The sequence below is a fragment of the Mercurialis annua genome, linkage group LG2 (genome assembly GCF_937616625.2).
Source record: "Mercurialis annua linkage group LG2, ddMerAnnu1.2, whole genome shotgun sequence".
Classification (NCBI taxonomy): Eukaryota; Viridiplantae; Streptophyta; class Magnoliopsida; order Malpighiales; family Euphorbiaceae; genus Mercurialis; species Mercurialis annua.
Window position 1 is genome coordinate 6,878,171 of NC_065571.1, and position 24,344 is coordinate 6,902,514.

Sequence of the window (24,344 nt, forward strand, 5' to 3'; positions counted from 1 at the left end):
ATCAAAAATAAGTTTTTTTTTTTCCAATTCTCATAAACTTAATTAGGTCAGGTTATATTTAGAGCAAATTATTTGCATGATTCTAACGTACGTCACAGTTCACACTTTTTTTGGTCTGAAAATTAAACAACATGATTTTCAACTTTTATTTTCGTTAATATTTTAGTCTTTCTTTAAAATTTTGGTGTTAGTCAACTAAGTCAAAAGATTTAATTAAAAAAATTTAAGAATTAATTTAGTCTGCCCTTGCTGACTCATCGGCTGACGTGGACTAACTTGTAAATTTTTTTAACTAATGTAATGAAATTAACCTAACCCCAGTTGAAGCTCGCTCTCCTTATACCTACATATTAATCCAATTTTTAAGTCATTACAAGTAGTTTATTTTTTTATATTTTTATTATAACCCCTTTGGATTTTTATGAACTAATTTTCGGTTAATTACGCTTCAATTTTTTAAGTTTGTCACTGTGCACTGGTCTAGTCCGCTTGAATTCAAACATACAGATTGCTAACTTGTCTTCGGGACAAGTTCCCCGAAAATCATCATCTTACGCTTCAATCACGTATCACTTTTTACTTGTCTGAAAAAGAGGTGTCTATAATATGAATATTGAATTAGGTAGCAATATGCCCTATCAACTTGTAGAACTGGACAATTAGCATATAAATTAATTTTGTAGGCAAATCAATCATAAAATTTACAAATTTATCTACAAATTGAAGGGAAAAATGCCAATTGAGTGGATAATTATCTTACAAATTGAGAAGGTATGTTATAATTACCAATTTTATGATTGATTTATTGATAAAGTTAATTAATTTGCTAACTATACATTGTTTATAAGTTAAGGGGGTAAATTGCTATTTAAACTAAACCCATGTAGAGGCCCTTGTATTATATCATTTTTGTTCAAAAAGCCCTTGTACTATTTTATTTTTTTCAGGTCTCTATACTTGACAAAATTTTGATTTTTAGGTCTTTTTAAAGGACTGGAGGAATAAAAAAATTGTAAGTAGAGGGACTGAAAAAAACTAAAAAAGGACATGAAAATCAAAAATTAATTTAAGTAGAGGGACATGAAGAATAAAAAAAATAGTACAGGAATTTTTTAAACAAAAATGATATAGTACAAGAGCATTTAGATGGGTTTAGCCTGTTTAAATCAATGAATATCTTTATTATTCTACCCATAAACAACGAAGTGATCCAACGGTTAATCAGTAAATGTTGTGACGTGGCCGATAATACCAAGCAGTCGAAGAAACACAGTAGAGAGAGAGTAATTCGAAACAGTCCAAGAGGGAAAAGCTTTAATGGAGCAGGATGATATAATATTGTTGAACTCGCTACGAAACGCTGGCGTTTCAGTCCCAAGTCACACTTCGTCAATCGGAGAACTGAAACCGGCCACTTTGGTTTCGATCTGTCAGGGTCTTTACCTTTTAGACAAAACGATGTCGTTTCCCTCGTCTTTTTCCAGATTCCGCTGTCTATAAGTAACAGACTAAGGTAAATGCGCCCTTTTCAATAATCTGAATATTTCGTTGTATTAGATTAACTTATTAAGTTTGAGTTAGTTAGTGATGTTAATTAATTTTGCTTAATTACTACTTAAATATCTTAGTTTTGATTTTTGGTCAGGTCTTGAAATTTATGTGTATCTGCTTCATTTGTCACTCATTGTGATTACTGCTGTACTTGTTGTTTTAAAAATTATTCTGAAATCCATCTGAAGAGGATTTGTATAAGTTGGTGAGATTCTTGGTGGAGAGGCTTTTCCAGCCATCCAGTGGTGTTGGAGTCGAAGATATGAAGGATGCGAAAACCGAGAGTGACTCTAGCGACAATTTGGAATACTTCATGGCTAAGGCGGATATTGAAAAATTAGATCTTAATCATCAACATAATAAAATGAATGCCGCTAGTCATTGTAATGTAGAACCTGAGTTGTCTGATATCAGTGTTCACGATGCACCCTTCATTGGGTCGAGGACACCAGAGTTTGGTGATGACGAGCTAAGTGGCGCTCCAAGCCAAAGCCATTTGTCTGCTGAAGAAGGGGATGATAAGAATTTTCAGAAAGTGACTTCTGATAACCATCAGTCGTCTAAGGTATATTCAGTTTTTTTAGCGAGTGAATTCTGGTGGTTATATGGCTTTAAATTAAGATTTTATTAAAATAGCATAATTGTGTTTAAGCTGATTTAGGTTTATAATGCCATTTTGTGACATAATAAAAGGATTTAATATCGAAAATTTATATAAAGAATGCTCCGTAAATATCTTAGTTTCATGGTGAGTAAAGTAGACATGAAGGAAAAATGCTGATGATTTTTTACACTTTTGTCTGTTCTATTAGATAAGAAATGAAACCCAAGTATCACAAAGTCAAGAAAAAGCTCTTGCGAGGAAGGTGATCGCAAGGACTTTTGAACTACAACAACTTGAAGAAGAGTATAATTTGTTGAAGGCTGCTGCAGATATGGCATTCAGTGAGGCACATCCGATTGACTTCTACCTGGAGCAGCTTAACCGTCAAGTGGATTCCAAAAGGCATAACATTACAGAATTGGAGTCTGAGTGGTAGGATATATCCGTTCTATTAGTCTGTAAAGTTTCATTTTAACTATACTTAAGCAGAAAATAAATAAATAAGTATAATATATTGATTCTTCTCGGCATACATAATTTGTCCAGGGATGCTTTTAGAAAGCCTTTGGTGGAGAAAAAAATAAGCCTAGAAGAGTCGCTCTATGGAGACATGCCAGATGCTCAAGAGAAGCTTCAGAAATTGAGGGAAGTTGAATTGGAGAAGCAGTCAATACTGTCTGAAGTTAAGCGACGGTATGATGTCAAACCAAAATCATGATGATGATGACATTATATCAAATATTGTATGGCCTTCTTACGACAGCTATCTTCTTGATTTCTAGGGAGGAGGATTATTCAAAACTTTGCCTGGAGCTGGAGAAGCTATCTGGACTGCCATCCAGAATATCCTATATCGAGCGAATAAAAGAGATAACAAAAAATAGCCGGAAACAGGATGCTGATATAGAACGGATTTTAAAAGAAACTCGAGAGCTTCAGTTAGAAAGTAACTCTATTCAAGACAGCCTTCATAGAACTTATGCTGTTCTGGATGAATTGGTTTTCAGGTATGAAAAGCTTGTTCCATAATTTGGGGCTTCCATTAATACTGACTTGCCTTCTTTCTTTAGGAGAACAAACTACTATTTATCTAGGGTTGTAAATGAACCGAGCCGAGCACGAGTTATACTAAATTGAAGGTGTTATAAAAGCTTGAGCTTGACTCGAGTAAAAACAAATATAATTGTTGAAATCTGATGCTTTTAGAAAAAAATTCACCTTGAAATATGGAATTCAACCAATTAAAAGGATATACACGTAAGAGGCATAAAAAGCTAATTTAGTAAAAAATAAATTATTATTTTGTGTGTAACTCGCATTTGGCTTGATATTAAACTCAAGCTCAAGCTCGACTTTGTTGAGTTTTTTTTAAATCGATCTTGACTTGACTAACTCGTGAGTAGTCCAACTTGTTTACACCCCTACGTTTATCATTTTTTAAACTGAAAAGAAGGATGTCTCTGCAGGGAAGCAAAGAAAGAGCCAGTAGGGCGTCAAGCTTATAGGCTTCTCACAAGTATACATGAGTGTTTTGAGCAGATTGCTGAGAAAATTCTCGTTACTGATAGAATTCGAAGAGAGATGGCAGATTATGAAAAAAAATTAACAGCCATGGCCGCCCGAGGGTTAGATGTTGAGAAATTGCAAGATGATCTTGATGCCATTAGAAAGGAGAATGAAAAACTTGAACAACTCAAAGAAAATTAAGCTCTGAAACATCCTAGGTATTGCTACTTTTATACGGTTTTAATTGTTTGATGTTATTCGAGCTTCCACATCACACCCTCATATTCATGCTTATATTATTAATTGAAAGCAAAAAATCTTTCATTTGTATTCAAACGTGTTAGTCTTCTTTCCTCCTACTTATGTTGCATTTATCTGTTGAATGAATTCTCAAGCTCTAATGTATATTGGCTCGGTGGTATTTAAAGGGTGTCAAAAATCGAATCAATCCAAATAATTGAATCAAACTGACAAATTCGGGTTGGTTTAGTTTTGAAAGTGATTGTTTTTGTTCAGTTTAGTCCAAAATTCAATTTTGCCATCCATGGCTGTGTTTTAAAATCCAAATCGGTGAGGCCACCGGTTCCCTATTCAATCTGCTGAGTAAATTACACTAGTGTCGGCTCAACCACTGGTTCAATTGGTGGTTCATTTCGAGTCTATAGTCCAATCCAGTTCAACTGGATTTCCGGTTTTTGGAGTAAATCAGACTGGCAGCTGGCCGGTTCCCGGTCTGATTTTGTAATCGATGATCCTTGGTCTTCTGCAGTCCAATTACAGCTACTCTTTGATTTGTGTATAAGCGTAAGATCTAATAAGCCTAGAAAATAAAAATTAAGGTGTTGTATCGTCATTTTGTGTTCAACCAAATCTCTTGTGTGAATTGATATCCGCCAATTTTTTAGATCCTACAAAAATATGATACATAGCTCTTTCATGATACATAGATCCGACAAAAATTGATATCCTTGGCAGCGACTAGTCGTAATGGGGACATAAAATATCAATTTACTCTCCCAAAATTTATATGCTTTACTCAATTTAATTTTAATACTAAATTCGATCTGAAATTTATCTGTTAATATAAATTGATAACGATTAATAATTTTTCTGATTAATTTGATAATAAAGTAAATTTTTACGTTAGTTTACAAATTGAAGGGGTAAATTAATGTTTAAGTCGGAAATTGAGATTTAAACACTTTGAGATGGAAGGATATCACTTTCAAGTAGTTAAGTTGCATTTCTCCTTAATTAGTAGATTAACACAACCCATCAAACATAAGGACATGACATAACGAAAGAATCTAATTTGTTGCACCTACCACTTCATCTTGGTGACGAAAGTGATCTCTATAGTTTTTGATGCCTTGGTAGGAGAAACATCAATTGCTCTTTTTCTTCAGACAAAAAAAAATATTTCATTAGTATAAGAATTCAAAAAAGTCTAAAATTATTTGTAATAATCCGATATAGAACAAGATGCTTGAGCAATTATATGCGTAGCATTATTCACAATGAAATCGTATTTCTTTTCATTTTTACTTATCAAAAACTCCAAGACTTGAGAGTAGTTCAAATGTGGCTTTATAGATCCAATTATTGTTCATATTTTTATCATTAATTGAAACATTAGTGCCAACAAACCCTCGGATTTTTTTATTTAAAAATCATAATAAATGACGCCGAACTCAAAAAATAAAATGAGGAATAAAATTAAGGAAAGGTGGTTATAGAAGGGAACGATTTGAGATAATTTAAATAAATTAGAAACAAAATGATGATTGAAATGTGTTGATGTTTTTTAATTCTACCCGTCATCTTGATTAGGCGATAATCCCTCTAAATTGGGTTCATTACACACAAATTTCAATCGAACTTGCGTATGATCCCATGGTAATGATTCTTGATTTTCTAAATTGATATTTTCAAATCATTAAAGAAACACAATTAATAGTTTTAAAAAGATTTATAGGTATTGATGTTACCTTAACTTTCCCGTAAATCTACATCAATTAAAATTAGTAGTATGCTATACGCTGCCCTACCAACGTTTTAAATACTATTAAGCAAGTGATACATAACCTAAGTGTCAAACATGATTGAATTTACTATCTTATTTTCTTCATTTATTTGTTCAAAATAATCAATTTTTAAAGAGATAATCGATTTTTTTTTTTGATAATAAGAGATAATCGATTTTCAAAATCAACAAATTACATTAATCGGTCCCTTATATTTAAAAATATATATTTAAAGAACTCTCAGTTTTACTATAAACACTTTGAAATTTGAAATATTACACTATCAAACTTTAAAATTTGAAAATTGTATCCAAATAGAAATATATAAATTATTTTTGTCCATATCAAAAATATATATTATTATTTGTGAAATTATATTTTAATCACAATAAATTAAAACACTTTAGAATTTTGTTAATTAATAGTCGACTAACGAAAAACCTAATAGAAGAATAATTTAATAATAATAAATATTTTAATTTATTTTAAAAATATTAGAGATTAGCTAGTGTTTTAAAGCTCAAAATTGAGAGTTATTGTCACTTTTTTTAAAAAGTGTTTCACTCTATATAAAAGACTACTACATGTACATTGTTTCATATACATCAACCACTTGTTATTATCTCATTTACATTCTTCAATTTCTTTCAACATCTATTCAAATAAAATCTATCACCATCATTTCAATGATGGGTTTATATTAATCTGGTTTTATTATCAATGGCTAACTAATTTAAAATTGTGTTATATCAAAGCAAAACCATTAATTATTAGTTTCTTTTTTTGTTTATTTGTTTTTGCTTATGGGGTTGCTTGATTCTTTGTTTGGAAATGATTCAAGAAAATTTCTCAAGAGAAAAGACAGCGATGCTGGAGAAGCAGGTTATGATCAAATGCATTAAAATTTTAATATATATTACATTTTCTTAATTAAATTATTTGTTTTAGTGTTCTTGTCTTGCTTTGATTAATATATTTTTCTGTCTTTATTTTTTCTGTATGCTTTATTATGAGATTTTGAACATATACCGGCCATTTGGAAGCTGCCGTCTTTCTTTTTAAAAAGAAATGAACATTCATTTTTTTTACAACAACAATGGAAGAAAAACGAAACTCGAGACTTTCAGGTCGAATTATACGTATACATTAATATATACTCTCATACAATATTTCCTTGAAATATAAACAAATTCGCAATTTTTTCTCACTTTTTTTTGTATGATGCTCTTCATTTTTTTTACGAAAAACTGGTAATTTTATAATCTAGATTTTGTGTGTATTACATTTGATCATATTTTTCTCAATTTTGACAATTATTGTTTTTTTTTTTTCGATTTCTTACAATTCGTAGTCGAAAATTTCAGGACGAGCATTGGAAGAACTCAGAAGTAATCTTTACAATGATCTTAGAACTTCGGAGGGAGCAAAGCGCCAACAGCAACGGTTTTGTGGACCGGTTATAGCAATGACATTCAATTTCATGGTTGCTGTTGGTGTTATTCTGACGAACAAATTAGTAAGTTCAAACTCATTAATTTCTGTCAGAATTCATTTCTGTCAGGTTTTGCATCAGTTTCATGGAAGCGGTAACGTGCGAAATGAGTATCTAATTTTATTATTATTTACGGAACACAACCTCAAATGTTTCGTATCAGTTTCTGAGAATTTCAGGAAAAGGCAGATCATAGTTTTCAATCTTACAGGTTTTTGTTTATAGGTTATGGGACAGATTGGATTTAACTTCCCAATCTTTCTGACATTGATTCATTACACAACTGCATGGATTCTGCTTGCTATTTTCAAAGGGTTTTCGCTGCTTCCGATCTCTCCTCCATCAAAAACTACTCCTTTCACTTCCATTTTCTCGTTAGGCGTCGTTATGTCTTTCGCGTCCGGCCTTGCCAATGCTAGCTTGAAACACAATAGGTGAAATTTCTGGCCTAATTCAGGTTTACTATCCTGAAACTACCATATCATAGATCCGGACTAGGCAAGAATTTCTCGTTATAGAAACTTAGTTTGTTGTATCGATGTCTTACTCTTGTTATTCGTATTGGCAGTGTCGGTTTCTACCAAATGGCGAAAATTGCAGTCACTCCTACCATTGTTTTTGCAGAGTTCATTCTGTTCAGGAAAACTATTTCGAATAAAAAGGTCGATTCTAACTTTATGGTTTGTTTTTGATTCAAAATTGTACGGAAGTACTGATATTGCAGCTTACTAGCTTGCAGGTTTTCGCTTTGGTGATTGTATCAGCAGGAGTGGCAATTGCAACCGTAACAGATTTAGAATTCAACTTATTCGGAGCGTATATTGCACTCGTGTGGATAATTCCAAGCGCGATTAACAAAATACTCTGGTCTCATCTGCAACAACAAGCCAACTGGACAGCGCTTGCGTAAGTAATTCACAATCTCATCATTTCCGTAAGATCACGAACAATGCAGCCTTTCATTATAACCAAAAAATGATCGTTTTTTGTTATAATGACCGCAGATTGATGTGGAAGACTACACCGGTTACCATATTGTTTTTACTCGCATTGATGCCGTGGTTGGATCCACCAGGAGTGTTATTATTCAAGTGGAATCTGCATAACTCATCAGCAGTATTCATATCAGCTCTCTTGGGGTTTCTGTTGCAATGGTCCGGGGCTTTAGCTCTCGGGTTAGACTCAAAACTCTTGATTATTTTTTCTCGGAGAAACCGAACAATGATTTGATTCGGACTGATTTTTGTATGCAGGGCAACTTCTGCGACATCTCATGTGGTGTTAGGACAGTTCAAGACGTGCGTGATTTTGTTGGGTGGCTACCTTATTTTCGATTCCGAGACAAGTTACATAAGCATCGGCGGAGCGATGACAGCTTTAGGTGGAATGTCAGCATACACGACACTCAACTTGAAAGGGTCTAGTGAGAAAGTTGTGAGCAATCAGATTTTAAAACCAGCCCTGCCTTTATCAAAACCGAAAACGGAATCGGAACCAGCTGCAGAAGAAAGCATACTCATAAATGGAGCAAATACTGTAGATGCTGTTTAAGATTATAATTGTAGATGATCTTCTAAAAGAGCACATTTGTTGGAATTTTGATTAAATGAATGAATGAAATGTACATAACAAATGGTTACTCATAGATTAGACTTAGGCCAAATGTGCAATTTTAGCCTTCATGTTAAGCTTGATTTTTAACTTAGACTTGATGATTATTTTGTTTGAGTGGTACCTAACGTTATCAACAACTGATCAAATGGACCCTTTAACAGATTTTTTTGCCGTTATCAACACCAATGATTTTTTTCAGTTCAAAACTTAATGTTAGTAAAAAATTACAAATTGAAACTTCTGTCAATGCCACGTATATAGCGGGGAAAAAATCTGTTAAAAGAGCCAATTTTGTCATTTTTTAATCACTTTCAAAAAAAAATTATTAAGATTCAAATGACAAACCAAACCAAATATGAGGATCTAAATTGTACATTTAACCTTATACATATTTATACATAATCTGATTATTTCTTTTCTAGAGGTCTAATAAGTTGTAAGAACTACATAATTAAAGTAAACAATATGAACTACACAATAAAAAATAGATACTAAATAAACAAGACTATTGTGTAGACCTGAAGACTGTTGGGCATGAATAGATCAAAAGAGTATAAAAATATAGTCAAAAAATCAATTAAAACAAAATATAACAGAAAATTCTGATATATCAATTGATATTGTATAAATCTTTGTTCCCCAAATTCTAATATACAGGTGAGACATCTGAAAAGGAAAATTTGGTAAAATCCCACCTATCCTCAACTCCTCCGCTCCAATTTCTAAGGGCATCTCCAGAAAATTATAAGTTTCAGCATAACGGCCAAAAAAACAAAAAAAAAATACACTATCCAAAATAAAATTTCTACTGAAAAGAGATGGGGGAAATGCAAACTAGAACAACAAAAATGCCTTGACCTATCATATTGAAACTTAATGTCAGCATGTCTATCCCCACCTATGATATTAACCTACAATTTCCCGGCCGCACTTCATATTTACACTCAGATCAGGCCATCTTTCAGAAGCACTGTCAGGCTGTCATTGATCCACACCTGTCGTACATTTTAATTTGAAGCAACTTAGGTTTCACCTGTTCTATTAATAACTAGAGTTCCAGTTCATTTGTGCAAGTTGAGCCTGCTGATAAGCACCGGATGGGGGTCCAACGGTTTCTGCAGTTACAGACATCGGCTGAGACTGTTGCATGACAGTTGGAGGAGCACCCATTGTCTGCATTTGCGGATAAATTCCTGGATAAGGACTATGACCGGGCTGTACATGGGAGAAGGCTAGGTGCTGCCCTTGAGGGGTTAGATGGTACATAGGATTAAGGTGCAAATTCGACATATCTGGGCCCGGCGGAGAGATCCAAGCGGAAACATCGTTCTGCAGAACGAGAAAAATTTATAAGAATTTTAGAAGTAAAGTAAAAAATTACTTGGAAAATAACCATATATGCACAGTTGAACCTTATCTCTTATCTATTACGGATTCATTTGCATCTTGAAAATGAACAAAATGAAAATGCAATATCATATCATATATCAATCAACGGAAGGAGGAACAAAATAATAATTAAAAAGGAAATGAAACCCACCAGTGCTCCTGTCGTGTAGATTTGATTTTCCTTCAGCTGAGATGCTGTTAGATCCTCGTTGCTGACAGCACTTCCCGCGGTCACAGCTGGACCGGGATTGAAACCAATAGGAGAGGTGCCATATGAACCGTATAATCCTTGAATTCCAATTGGAGTTGAGTTTCCATTGCTAGTTCCAGGCTTAAATTGTGGAAGAGGGAACTTCACACCAGGCGTAGGAGCTGCTTGTGTAAGATACGGATTGCCAGTGGATGGCTGTTGTGCAATTCCATTGTGGCTTAAGAATTGGTGCATTGCTGGTAAGAAATAAGGGTTAAAATAGCCATATGGGAAGTAGCTTGGAGGATAGGGGGGCCTGAAAAGAAGAGGATGTGGAGAAGCAGCTATAGAATTTTGCGCTGGCGTTGGACTTAGACTTGGACTTGGACCAGATGAAGCTGTAGGATTCTCACTCTGCAATACAATATGGCACCATTTAGAAATAATAGCAGCATTGTTAGAAATAACAAATAGACTTTACATACAATCCGTAGGATTTAAATATTCTATGATATTCCTATATTGCATAAACTTTAAATAATTGATCCCTGAGCTCTGGTCCTTCGGCAAGGTGGGTTTTTGACATAACAATCTTAAATATTCTGCAGTCCGTCACTCCTATTTGATAATTCATAAGAGTTTAGCTAAAGCATTGGAGCCAACAAAATAATCTAGCATTGCTTTAACGTATAATGAGGCAAATTATCATCTCTCAGCTCCCTTTTAATAGACATCTTTTAGTTTTTGTTGAGCCTAACAGAAAAATTTTCCTTATTTGGTTGATTACATAGGTTAAGTAACAGCATATCAAAAATATCCTCATTAATTGACATTCTTAACTTCACAAGATATTAAAATTTTGTCTTGACTTGGCGACTACAGAATAATCACTTATTAGTTCAAATAGAAAGGACTAAGTTAAATGCTTTGATTATAGAGCATAAACGCAATGTAGCTCATCGTAATTAAAAAAATATGTAAGGCAGTAAGGGTATATGAGAAACAATTTATAGGTTAACTAAATACATCCATATAGCATATCACAAAGCACATACAAATATATATTTCCAAACGACGGACTCCAGAAAATGATGTTTTCTCCAACTAGAAATGACTGAAGTCGATAATTAAGTTTATTTACTTAAGAGCAAGAGGACAATTTTGAATAAATATACCTAAGAATCTAGATCAAACTGCTCAACCCAAGTATAAGATACCCGTGACAACCAATTCAAATGATTCAGTTCTCTTCTTAATCTTTTTGCTAGAGTTGTACATTTGATTATGAACCAAAATTATCCACTGATTCTCAGTTGACAATTTCTAAACAAAATAAACAGTCTAAATGGACACTTGACCGATGAAGGGTCTACAGTTATATTTTACATATAAATTTAAGAGTGCCAAGAATTATCTTGGCAACTTCTGAACCCATACTCTGCAACATCATATATCTCCCATATTCTCATATCCCAGCAACTGCAAAATCTATTCTCCTGTTTCTTTTCCCCAAAACCCCACCAAAAAGACGAGCAACCACAAACTCAAACACACACCACATGATACAACCTATAATTTTAATTACCAAAGCTAATCTATAAGAGCAGTCCCTAAATGCAGAGAGCAACAACATGCATAATTTATCTTGATTGATTTTCTGGTTTCAAAAAGTAGGTGTGCACAGGATTTTCAAAAAGTTCTATCATTTTAGATAGTTCAGTGGTTCTTTGCAATCCAGGCTGAAGATGTACAAGTCCAATCCATCCTAATTTTTAAGAAGGCTAAAATGCAACCACTACTAGGAAGTAGGAACCCTTTATTAGATGATTACAATTCAGTAAAGGCCTAACAGCATAACACAGCTTAAGACATCTACTAACAGCAGAGAGGAAAATAACATCCCGCACCTGAATCTCGTGTCCCTCATAGTGTACATAGTGTCCCCCTTGCATGTGTGGTATAAATCCAAAACCATAGTTCGGAGGGAAATGAACAGCAGGGTTGTGGTGGCCTTCCAAAATGGGCATCGTTTCTTGAATTGGCTTATCAGAATTTGTGTCAACATTAGGTGCAACATGACCATCTGATTTGCCTGATTCATCACACACTTCTTGAGGAGATTCTGGCTGGTCAGGATAATCCACTTGTACAATAGAAGAAGCGCTCTGACTGCTGCATAGAATTTTATAAAAGAAAATGATGGATGAAAACTTCAAAATAAAAGTAAAGCATAGTTTAATGTAAAAGCCCTTTTTTCCTTTTCTTTTATTGATATCTAACTTCAAAGTGTTATCCATGATCCCGAAACAAATAAAGCATACTTTACTGTAAGTCCTTGTTCTTTCCTTCTCTTTACTGGTCTATTGCAACCTTTTCTTTTCCCTATATTAGTCTCTCATGTTAAATAGTTGATGATATTGCATTATTAAAAAGTCAATAAGTTCCTACAGCTATAGTTGGAAGCAGATAATGTTAATAGTGAACTATATTAGAGAACAGGTGAAATAAACATAATTCGGACAGCATAACCACATAAATCCAAACAGCATTATCAGAGCTGAAGTTTCAGTTATATTTACTTTCTGTTTACTTTCTTTCACATACTCAATACTATAATCAAGCTTCCGATCAATAAACATCAAAAGTCAAAACATGATATACTGATCACCAACCTTAAAGAAGCCTCTCTAGCAGTTTCATCAGTCCCATGCGACAATTCAACAGAATCCGCAGAGTTGACATCATAACTATTGTCATTGCCATTTGATCCCACTCCAGAATTGGTTTCAAAACTTCCAAAAGACAATCCACTTTTCAAAGCTTCAGGTACTTTGAAGTGATTTGGAAATATAACATGTCCATTAGGTACAGATTGCTCAGATGACATCAGAGAACTGTCTTCAGCTTGTGACTCTTCTGATGAAACCACTGCACGAAAACATGAAAAAATAAACAACCAAAAACTAAATACGTAAAGGAAAGAAATAAAAACATCTGCTCCAATATCCCGAAGTGCAATATTCTATAAATCCGCTGGATGGACTAAAAAGTGCATAACTAGATCATAGAGTTTCCAAACCAAAGAGAAAATACAACAACAAATACGCAAGTATAAACTATTAAACAAAGCATATCTATACCTGCTAAAGGAAGGACAGAATCCTGTGATGCATGGTTATCACTGCTTCCAGGCCGGACAGCTAAAGAACTGTCATCAGTTGACAAAGGAGGTTGAAGAGTTCTTGATAACTCATTCTTTTCAGTTGACTGCATCTTGGAGGATACCTTTTCCGGTTTCCCAGATGGAGCAATAGTAGAGCCTGCTTTTTCATTCTTAAGAAGCTTCGGAGAAACATCAGGGGACACAGGTTTATATCCTTGCAGGTAATTATGTCCTGCATCCCCTTGACGGCTTCCCACTTCACGCTTGATTGCAGCCATGGTACCAGTATGCCATGCCATAGATGGTGCCAATACAGGATCTGATGTAGAAGAATTCACACCAGAAACTGATGCTGATTTGGGAGTTGGGAGATGATTCAGAATCGGTGCAGTCTTTCCTTGCTGAACTTGAACCACACACTCAGATGTCTGATTAAGTGGAGACAATGGAACAGTTGGGAAGATCGATGTCTTTCCAGGCTTCTTGGCATCAATAACTGAGCTATCTATAGTAATATTAACAGCTTCTTTTGTAGGCGACTGTGGGCCCCTTCCAAGAGTGGAACCCCCATTGGGTAAAGTCAAAGAACCATTAGGCATCACTGCTGAAGCCCTATAACAATACAAGATAAGAATTAATTGCATAGATAAAGCAACAGTATGAACAGTTATACATCGAATCTACAACCATAGAGAAAATTAAACTCTTCTATTACTTTGTCTCCTTGATTACAGGATTACTGATTGTATTCTGCATAACCGGAAAAGAGGGTGGATAGCCTTTCTCTTTCGTGTGGTTGACTCCATTTTCCCTTCGAGGAGCTGCAATTTTCCGACCCATTGTATCTGACAAAAAATTACAAGGAATGGCATCAGTTATACAACTTGCAGTAAACATTTTTCAGAACAGACAATCATTTGAATTCTAAGTCAACAATAGTTATAACTATTAACCAATAAAAGCGCATCAGGAACCAAAATCTTGCCATATTAGAAATAAAGCGAGAATGAATACGAAATTCGTAGAGTACCAGATAAGTGTCTTACACAGTTGATTATACAAAAAAGGTTCAAGACGGATAAAAATTTCTAAGCTCATGAACTCAACACATAAAGTTTAGAGCAATAATTTATATTTCGGATAAGAAATAGGCGAGTACCAGGATGGATATGATTTGCATAATTGTTTCCTCGACCGCCCCTTGCCCCTCGACTTTGGGTGCTTGATATCTGCATAATAGGAGCACCAAATTATAAATGATTTCCATTACCCAATAGCAACACCAAAACTGATTCATCAAATCAGATACATCCATCATTTGCTTAAATCTTAATCAATCTTCCCCAGAAAAATAATAAACAAAATGGAAAATTCTAATCGATGAAATGCTTGCCTAACCTAGGGACACTCAAAATCTAGCGGCAATATAACTAGCAATTAATCTGACAACGGAAACTAGACATATAGTTTAAATCATTACAGCGCATCATAATTAAGGACAAACTCAGATTCATCAATATTTGCAGAGTACATGAATCTCAGTCATAAAAAAAGACAGATACAAACTATTCACAACTTCTCATTAACAATCAATAGAAGTGGCATAGATATCAATTTCATGGTAAACCCGAAGACGCAAAACCAATAAAAATAATCGCGCAGACACTTCCAAGATAAAAACTTCCTGAAACGAAAAGAAAATTCACCTCCTTTCTTCGATCTCGTTTACTTTTCACCTCATGAAATGTATCTGCAATACCAAAAGACTATTAGAAAATGACAGGCGAGTAACATGACAACAAACATGTCATTCTCAGCTCATACACCTTAAGTACATCCTCAGCTTCTGAAATTAGTATAAATCAGATGAAACTGTTTCAATAATGTGCAAATTAGATCAAAAGAAAAATAATTCACTACAAATCAATTAAAAAAACTTTAGCTTTATAAAGTTTATACTTATACAAACACATATACTAATCCACCACTTATATAATCATTAAAACTACAAACAGATCAAAACCCATTCAACCTAACTGATATATACAAACAAAACAAAACAAAAAATAATTATTTTCATTATTTTCAAACCAACCCCGTTAAACCCTAAAAATATTTTTTTTACCTAAATAAAGTAACTTCTGCGCAGTTTCGTTAGGATCCATAGCACAATCTTTAAGAACAGAATAAATATCTTCATCACTGTGTTGTCTTCCTGTAGTTTCCCTTATGCTTAAAATTGTTTTCCGTACTGTTTCCGGGATCATAACTCTACCACTCCCACCTCCACTGCCGCCGCCGCCACTACCACGACCGGTTCTACCTCCGCCGCCGCTATTGCTCATGGTTAGGGTGTGGTTGTGTTTCTCTAATGGCTAGGTTGCAGAGGAGAGTGAGAGTGTGATTGTGGTGGCGAAGGGCAAACAAAAAAAATTGATTTTTGTTAATTTTTTTATTGTCAGGAAATTTTGACCTAAAAATAATAACAATAATGCACAATCAAGACGATGGTGAAAGTAGGTTTTGCTTATATATTCCACCTTTGGTGACATATTTTTATTATTATTATTGGGCTTAATCACAAAAAAAAAAAAGAGAAAATTACACTATATCACTCAAAATTTGAAATGTTTACATTAGTGACTCAAAAATTATTTTTATACAAAAATTCCTCATTTTTTAAAAATTGTTTTCACAGTCTACCTCAATATTATATAAGCCCTATTTTACCCTTCAGTTAAGCGTTAAGACTAAGAGTATAGAAATTAGAGTTTAGGTTGTTAGTGGTGGCTGGAGGTCCTGCCGATGATAGTCCGGTTGCGTTGGCCGTTCGATAGCACCGTTTTCTTTTGAATTGAGGGGGTTTCAGCTGCATATGTCAAAAATTCAATTGAAATAACAAATAACAACTTAAAGAACTCACTATCCTCTTATGAATATGCCTTCTATTTAATCATTCATCTGACTCTGCCTAAGTTACAAAAAAATATTTCAATCGAGGTGCCGGAGGAGAACTTAAATGACGATGATGTAACATTTGACGTTCATGATGATTTCGAGGAGGGGGCGAGACAACTGTCGGTGAGTAATCGGTGTTATCGATTCATAGTACTTTGTTTGGAAAAGTTTAACAGAATTGCACAAAAATATCCTTTTAATGTTGAAAATGGTTTTTCTTCTAATGTAATTGTTTGATTTGCTCTATTTTTTGTTGCAGGCACTTATTATGCCATTTCTTTTATAATTCGCTATTCTTTATATGTATAATAAGTTTGCACACTAGTTGTTCGACAAAATGTCTCAATGGTACAATGATCTTTTTGTAGACTAAATATGTAAAATAGGATAATAATCGAAATCTGTAATATTTTCCAATTTTACATAAACAATTAACTTTATTTCCTGACTACAACTAACTCCGCATATATTAACTGTTTGTACATGATATGAGTTGGTAATTTTTATTTCACACATCAAATTTTGCACTTCGCGTTCATTTTATGTTTGTAAGAAGTCATGCTTTTGTTATACTATCTTCACAGGTTTCAGTGCGAGAGGAAAGCATAAAACCAAGGGCCAACCGTCCTCCTTTGTTAGTGCATCTTCGAGAACGGCGATTAGAAGCTCCACTGGTGTTTCATTTGGGCTCACTTTGGACCTTTTTCGCTTTTGGGCAAGGTGTAAATTTGTCACCTTTTTGTATGTTATGTATATTGATTCATGATTGTGGTGACAACACTATCATTTCTATAATCTAATTAATTAACATTGTAAACTCCTGTGAACTTAATGTGAACCTGATGTGAACTTATATCAACTGAATTACTTTAATTTAATTTTTAAGTAAATTTGTCTTACTGTTCTTTACAATCTTAAATGATATTTTATATAAAATCAATTTTGAAATTTAGTGTAATATATTAATTGAATATCTCTTTTAAGTGAAACGTATTTGACAGACTATAAAACCGAAAATCAACCTGATGTGAACCTATATCAACTAAACTACTTTAGTTCAATTTTTAATCAAATTTGTCTTACTGTTTTTTATAATTTTAAATGATATTTTATATAGAGAGAATTTTAAGATTTAATGTAATACAAATTGAAAATCTTTTTTAAGTGAAATGTATTGATATTCTATAAAACTGCAAATCAACCTGATGTGAACCTGATATGAACTTATATCAACTGAACTATCTTAATTCATTTTTTTTTATAAAATTTGTCTTAATGCTCTTTACAATCTTATTTGATATTTTATATAGAGAAAATTTTGAGATATAGTCTATTATAAGAATTGAATAACTGTTTTTAAGTGAAATGTAATTGATAGTCTATAAAATTGAAAAGCAAACTAAAGTGAACCATATGTAAACCTGAAATAATACCACATACTGAATTTTTTGGAACATAATGGACCAAATTTAATTTAAAATAAATCTAAATAAACTGAATGTAAGTTTTGTTGTCCAATTGGACTCGAGAAAAATAGATAATTCGACTTAAAAGAAGAGTACATATTTGAGTTTATCCTTTGAGAAGCTGTGTTAATGAGTACAATAACAATGGCACAGATGATGCAAATTTCCGTTTGGGAACTTAAGTAATGCAAAACAGCACAAGCAGCGAATCGTTGAATTCAAAAGAAGAATTTAATGATAGTAGAATGCAATATCATAATGCTTGAAATGGAAAATTGAGAACGCTGCAACTAATAGTGTTGCGGATTCTGTCAATTGATCAAATCTTATACTAGAGAAAGAAAGTTCTGAAAAATAATGGAATTGTTTGTTATCTTGTTGTATGGTTTTATGAAATTGATGGTTTTTAATTTATTTTTTAGCTTTTATTCCAACTGACTTTTATGATTACTTTATTTTTATTATAGAATTGAACTCTTTTAGTTGAAATGTATTTGATAGTCTATAAAACCAACATGTGAACCTGTATCAACTGAATTATTTTAATTCAATTTCTAATAAAATTTGTGTTGCTGCTCTTTACAATGTTAAATGAAATTTCATGTAGAGAAAATTTTGAGATTTAGTTTAATATACAAATTGAATATATCTTTTAAGTGAAACGTATTTGACAGACTATAAAATCAAAAATCAACCTGATGTGAATCAGATGTAGACCTATATCAACTGAACTACTTTAATACAATTTTTAATAAAACTTGTTTATTTGTTCTTAACAATCTTAAATGACATTTTATATAGAGAGAATTTTTAGATTTAAATGAGATATACAAATTGAATTTCTATTTTAAATGAAATATATTTGACAGACTATAAAACCGAAAATCAACCCGATGTGAACCTATGTCAACTGAACAAACTTAATTCAATTTTTATAACACCGATTATAAAATTTAAAATTAACTTAGTCTAGTTAAACTAATATCCGTATACATTAAATATAAACGCAAACTCAATGTAAATGTAAAATCAACTTAGTCTTATTAAAACATTAAGAATTTGATATTAACTTAATTTAATTAAATTATTTTATAAAAAAAATTGATATTAACCTCTAGTTCGTTATCTTGTTGGTTCTGGAACTCTTGTCAAACATATGGAATGCAATGAATAAAACATCACCCCAAGAAATTTGGTTTAAATGAGAAAATTGATGTCGTAGTAGCAAATCTAATTTAACCATATCATGAAATTTATAACAATGTCCTAATCCATAGAATGTATGCTCATTCTTTGAATATGAAACTTTGCAATGTTTGATACAGCAGTAACCACTACCCAAAAAACATTACAAACCAAATTCCATAGCAAGTGTAAATATATAAATAATGTCAAAATAATATTTTTTTTCCAGAGCAAAAGAATCTCTGTTCTACTACTCTACTCTGTTTGTAGTCATTTCCAGCAATGCTTGTTGTGTTTTAATGAAGCTTTCAAATTCTACTAGTCTGCAATCGGTTCTTTCTTCAGGGGAGGAAATGATGTCGCGATTATCATTCTTCGCGATGTCCACCTCGGATTTACTGCTCACCGCTCCCACTCCGGCCGGTCTTTGTCGCCGCTCTCATCGCTGTTCCTCCTCCAATTTTGACTATTCAAAATTGAAATCCCTATTCATCAAAAAATAAATTGAAATCCCTATTTTTCTTGAATTCAAATCCCTACTTTTATTATTCAGAATATTATGATGAATATTTGACAGAAAATTGAGTCCAACCAACGATTATTGATGATTTGACATAAAAGTGAAGCGATCAACCATATTGAAGTCTATGATAATGGAGCAATCGAGAACAATTTTGTGGAATTGACAACGAATTGTTGGGATGATCGAATTCTTAGTGAAATCTGAGAAGATACGATTTTAGTAGCAGTAGGTGATGATAAGTAATAGAAAACTGGAAGAAACACCAAGTCCATTCAATTTCTTCTCTGGTACAGTGTTATCTTGAGAAGAAGGGAACATGAGTGTCGGGGGCATGATTGTCCTATTTTTTTTATTTTCAGTGTATTTTGGGTTATGGGGGATTTGTAAAAAAAAATTTATTTTAGTGAGAGATTACTGCCAAAATAAAAAAGCTGAGGTACAAATATTAGATAAGACCACTTTTGAGGGATTTGTGTAAATTACCCAAAAAAAATCCTCACCTTTTAGCCCATTTTCATTTGCACTCTGACGTTGCAATTTTATCAGCTGCATTCTAATTCGCACATTTGGGTTTTAATTCCACCCTCAAAATTAAATTGGACTCTTTTTCACTCGGAAAAAAATTCATAACAGCCTTTATAAAGTATTCGTTTGAACTTTTTTTCACACAAAAAGTTAAAAATGAATGACTTATTTTAATTTTTTCCAAATGAAGAAGAGATCAATTTAATACTTGAGAGTGTAATTGAAAATCAAATGTGCAAATTAGAATGCAGCTGACAAAACTATAACGTGGGGATGCATTTGACAAGGGGTTAAAAGGAGGGAGGTTTTGGTGATTAAGCCTTATTATTATTATTATTATTATTTTACTACTAATATTTTATGTATATTTGGACTTTTGATTCAAATGGTTAATTTCTATTTAATGGGGATAAAATTAGCTCGGATTCTTTTTTTTTCTCAAAGGCTAAAAACTTCCATTAAAATAATAAAAATTACAAAGATGAACGATTTCTCAAGACGTTGAGTGAACTATTCTAAAAGAGATGATGAGTGTTATAAAAATACAGTCCTCGACTAGGGCTTCACTAACCACCAAGCGGGTCACCCAAATAAGATTAGACTTGATTTTACTAACATGCTCGCACAGCTTTCAGAACGTTATAGAAGAGCCTAATCTCTAAACGTTCTATTATAAGTGATTATTGATCTCGGTGGTCCTGCATCACATGAGCCACTGTTGGAGCAACAATCACAGAAACACCTTCCTCGTTAATACACTCCAAGACTCGAATTGTCGTTGTTACATAGTTAAAAGAATCACCTTCATTTTCATCAGAGCTTCGCAAAGCCAGTGCCTCCGTTTCGCCAAAAAAGCCATTAACGTGAGTTGCTCCTAGCATTTTCTTCTTGGAACCCTTCCCAATTTTCTGTTTTGGGCTTAGAGTTCTAATAGTTGCCTTAAGCCCTTTCTTTCCTATCCTGGGCCTTGATTCCAAATAGTCCATTTTTCCAAAATCACAATTTTAAAAAGAAAATTTGGATTGTGTCATAATCTCCTTTCCTTTTAAATATGTTACCTTATCCACCTCAATCTCAATCAAATATTTGCTAACCAAATTAATTCCTGCATTATCTGCAGATTTCCCATTTGCACATACCTTATCACCCTCCATTTCCTTATTCAAAATGGGAAGTATGATATTTGCTCCACGAATCTCTATATCTACCAAATTTGTAGTTCGGTTTTAAGATTCCTTATCTCTACCGTCGTCGGAACTGTGACCTGACTTCCGGCCATGCTCCTTAGACGTCTACTCATTGAATCCATGGCAGAGATTTCAGCTGCCTGCTCCATTACCTTCATCGAAGTAGCAAAGCCAGTTCCTCAATCACTGTCGTCATTGTTTTCATTCGAGCGAGGTTTCTTCCCTTTATTTTTCAGCGCACTGATCGACCCAGCTCTAATCAGTTCATTATACTTATATATGTTAACTTTAGAGTTTAACTTCACATCACACTCTAGTAGGGGATGACCGATACTACCACATTTAATACAGAGCTCCGGCTGTCGTTCATATCTAAGTAACACTATAACGATAGCTCATTCAGAGTTCACCTTAACCTTTAGTCCCCTCTTCAAAGGTTTGGTAATGTCAACTGTTACCCTCACTCTCATATATTTACCAATGCAATCCCCTAATGCTCCAGGGTCTACTTCGATTACTTCTCCAATTTGAGATCCCAAATTCAACCCTACTTCCTTAGTGAGACAAAGAATAGGTAGGTTGTGAATTTGAATCAAAAAATTAGTTGTATCAAAAACCATACTCATGTGGTCTCCAATACCCTCAGGACTCTCCAAAACGATTAAGCAGTCTAGGTAATTCCAGGAACCCCCAGTCATAACTCTTCTCTTATCAGCTTGTGACCCAAAGTGTATAACAAAAATATTGATATGTAGATATTCCACGATTACTGGATATTTAGTTTTCCAGACGTAGTTCATAGTTGAAATAAAGCCATCCATACTAACCTTCTTTGTGGACAAACCTTGAGTTTGCAACCTTTTCTTCTCCAACTAACCTTGCTTTGTCTCCTAGATCACAGACAACAATATGCTCATCATCTGACAGGGATAATGATTGGCACATTGTAGTTAAATCCATAACAAAAGAAATACAAACGTAAAAAACTATCTATGTGAAACAGAGAGGAAAACTATTCATGCAAAGATATAATAAACTGCAATGATATTTAAAATCGAAATCTCAATAATGCACCTAAAGAGCATAGCTACTCGGACTAGGTCTTACTGCATTTAAATGGTAAATTATATTTAGTGACTCTTTCATAATTAATATTATTTTATTAATTTTTTTTATCAAGGGTTAATTATATTAAGAAAAAATAAAGTACATCAGTGTAGATCAAATATCAAAACATAAGAACATCAAATTACACCCGACGTTTGATTAGATAATTAAAAATAAATAAAAATTACTTGCTAATACACGTATTCTAACGTTTGATATGAAATAAAGTTTTGAATTTAAGATAGTTAAACAATTTAAAAATTAAATTTGATGAGTGGACGTTGTATAAAAATTTATGTTTACAAGTGCACTGCTTCATTTATAGGATTGTTTATGGAAAATGAAAAGTAAATAATAGAATTACTTTTAATAAAATGTAGTCTTCGCTCAACACCTCTCACTCACCTGCAAACTCACCCGCAAACTAATTTAGGATCATAATAAAATTTCATTGAGACTTGAATTAATTTTGCCTAAAAATAAAAAAAATCTGAAAACATTAGAGTTTAGTCAACTTTTGACAATAATTTAAAAATATCTCTTAATCTTCAAAGAACGTTGATATAAAAAAGTATAAGTAACACTTTTTTGTCAACTAAAAAAAAGAATGTTTGTGAGAGAAAGCTAATCCCGACTTTAAAATGTTGTACCATGGCGAGAAGGAGCTAACCAACGACTTAATAGAATGTTAAACTATTTAAATTATATTCATTAGCTATAAGACATTTAATTGAACCATTATTTAATAAAGTTTTTATAAAAATGGACAAACAAACTTTTCATAAATGGAATAATTCATAAAAAACATACTCTCTCCGTCCTACTAGAGTTGTCCACTTTAAATTTATTACACAGTTTAAGAAAAACAATTATTATTTATGAATTTTGTAATTTTTTTTATTTTTCTTGTCATACTCTTAATTAATATAGGATCCACTTACGATTTACTTTCAATTTGCTCATTAGTGAATTTTAAATAGGAATAACATAGAAAAATTAAGTGTAAAAATTAGTTAATTTTTGAAAGTGGACAATAATTTTGGGATAATTTTTTTTGTCAAAATAGACAACTTGGGACAGAGAGAGTATAAAGTTTTCAAGAAAAAAAAATGATTAATTTGTAAATGTGAAATATTTTTGCTGATATAATTGTTTTTGAAAATTTGACATGTATGTAATCGAACTAGTACCCTGCTCAGCATAATAGATGTCTCTGCTCTGCAGAATCTTATTCATACATCTCAGTTTTCGACATAATTATCAGTCTTTGCTATGGATATCATAGGTTTATGCCAAACGCTGTCACTCTCGGACGACGACGATGACCTGGTGGTGTGCGACTTGGGGGAAAAGGCAAGAACGGCGGGTGAGCAGAAGATTGTTAATTCTCTAATTGGCAAAGTTTTAAATACAAAAAGAATCAATAGAGACAGATTTATTTCAACAGTTAACTTTATCTGGAAAACAAAAGAGCCAATAGTAGTGGAGACGGTAGGCAATAATATTTTTGTTTTTCATTTTGGTTCAGAGACAGATAAACGTAGAGTAATGGCAGGGGGGCATGGAAATATCTGGAATCTATCATTGCTTTTGAAATCCCTATTTGAATTAGGGATTACTCAAGAATGGAATTCAAGTATTTCCCTTTCTGGTTACAATTCATAGCCTACCCCTCATGTGTCTCAACAAAGAGGCCGGGCTTTCTTTAGGTAAACAGATTGGAGATGTCGAAGAAGTTGATCCTGGAGTTTCAGGGGATTGTATTGGGAAGTATATCAGAGTTAGAGTAAAGGTATATGTGTCAAAACCTTTGAAAAGAGGTATGAGAATCAAAATTGATAATGCAGGAACTATGATCAC

The 24,344-nt window shown here is 33.1% G+C and overlaps 4 protein-coding genes across 8 annotated transcripts; 3 read left to right on the forward strand and 1 right to left on the reverse strand.

Annotated features, from left to right (window-relative positions):
* Positions 1-1,188: 1,188 nt before the first annotated feature.
* LOC126670612 (uncharacterized) lies at positions 1,189-4,048 on the forward strand. Its single transcript, XM_050364377.2, has 6 exons — positions 1,189-1,513; positions 1,646-2,116; positions 2,364-2,587; positions 2,702-2,848; positions 2,938-3,162; positions 3,622-4,048. Exons 2-6 carry the CDS (start codon positions 1,814-1,816, stop codon positions 3,860-3,862), a joined length of 1,140 nt encoding a protein of 379 aa, XP_050220334.1. The 5' UTR covers positions 1,189-1,513; positions 1,646-1,813; the 3' UTR covers positions 3,863-4,048.
* Positions 4,049-6,292: 2,244 nt separating this feature from the next.
* Positions 6,293-8,865, forward strand: LOC126667036 (nucleotide-sugar uncharacterized transporter 2). 2 transcript variants are annotated; one of them, XM_050359981.2, is made up of 7 exons: positions 6,293-6,567; positions 7,050-7,201; positions 7,403-7,611; positions 7,746-7,839; positions 7,917-8,083; positions 8,182-8,352; positions 8,431-8,865. In XM_050359981.2, exons 1-7 carry the CDS (start codon positions 6,489-6,491, stop codon positions 8,726-8,728), a joined length of 1,170 nt encoding a protein of 389 aa, XP_050215938.1. In that variant the 5' UTR covers positions 6,293-6,488; the 3' UTR covers positions 8,729-8,865. The 2 variants fall into 2 exon arrangements, with proteins under 2 accessions (XP_050215938.1, XP_050215939.1); XM_050359982.2 differs by lacking the exon at positions 6,293-6,567 and adding an exon at positions 6,621-6,812.
* A 503-nt stretch (positions 8,866-9,368) lies between these two features.
* On the reverse strand, positions 9,369-16,037 carry LOC126667849 (GBF-interacting protein 1-like). Of its 3 annotated transcripts, none has more exons than XM_050360946.2 (9): positions 15,659-16,037; positions 15,240-15,283; positions 14,693-14,762; positions 14,249-14,378; positions 13,511-14,145; positions 13,043-13,286; positions 12,278-12,542; positions 10,332-10,784; positions 9,369-10,120 (listed from the first exon to the last, which is right to left on the reverse strand). In XM_050360946.2, the coding sequence occupies exons 1-9, from the start codon at positions 15,876-15,878 to the stop codon at positions 9,833-9,835; spliced, it is 2,349 nt and encodes a 782-aa protein (XP_050216903.1). In that variant the 5' UTR covers positions 15,879-16,037; the 3' UTR covers positions 9,369-9,832. The 3 variants fall into 3 exon arrangements, with proteins under 3 accessions (XP_050216903.1, XP_050216902.1, XP_050216901.1); XM_050360945.2 differs by having other exon boundaries at positions 12,278-12,539; positions 13,043-13,298; XM_050360944.2 differs by having other exon boundaries at positions 13,043-13,298; positions 15,659-16,036.
* Positions 16,038-16,195: 158 nt separating this feature from the next.
* LOC126669919 (uncharacterized) lies at positions 16,196-17,350 on the forward strand. 2 transcript variants are annotated; one of them, XM_050363562.2, is made up of 3 exons: positions 16,197-16,614; positions 16,751-16,839; positions 17,076-17,350. In XM_050363562.2, the coding sequence occupies exons 1-3, from the start codon at positions 16,580-16,582 to the stop codon at positions 17,255-17,257; spliced, it is 306 nt and encodes a 101-aa protein (XP_050219519.1). In that variant the 5' UTR covers positions 16,197-16,579; the 3' UTR covers positions 17,258-17,350. The 2 variants fall into 2 exon arrangements, 1 of the variants encoding a protein (XP_050219519.1); XR_007638590.2 differs by lacking the exon at positions 16,751-16,839 and having other exon boundaries at positions 16,196-16,614.
* The last annotated feature ends 6,994 nt before the right edge of the window (positions 17,351-24,344 follow it).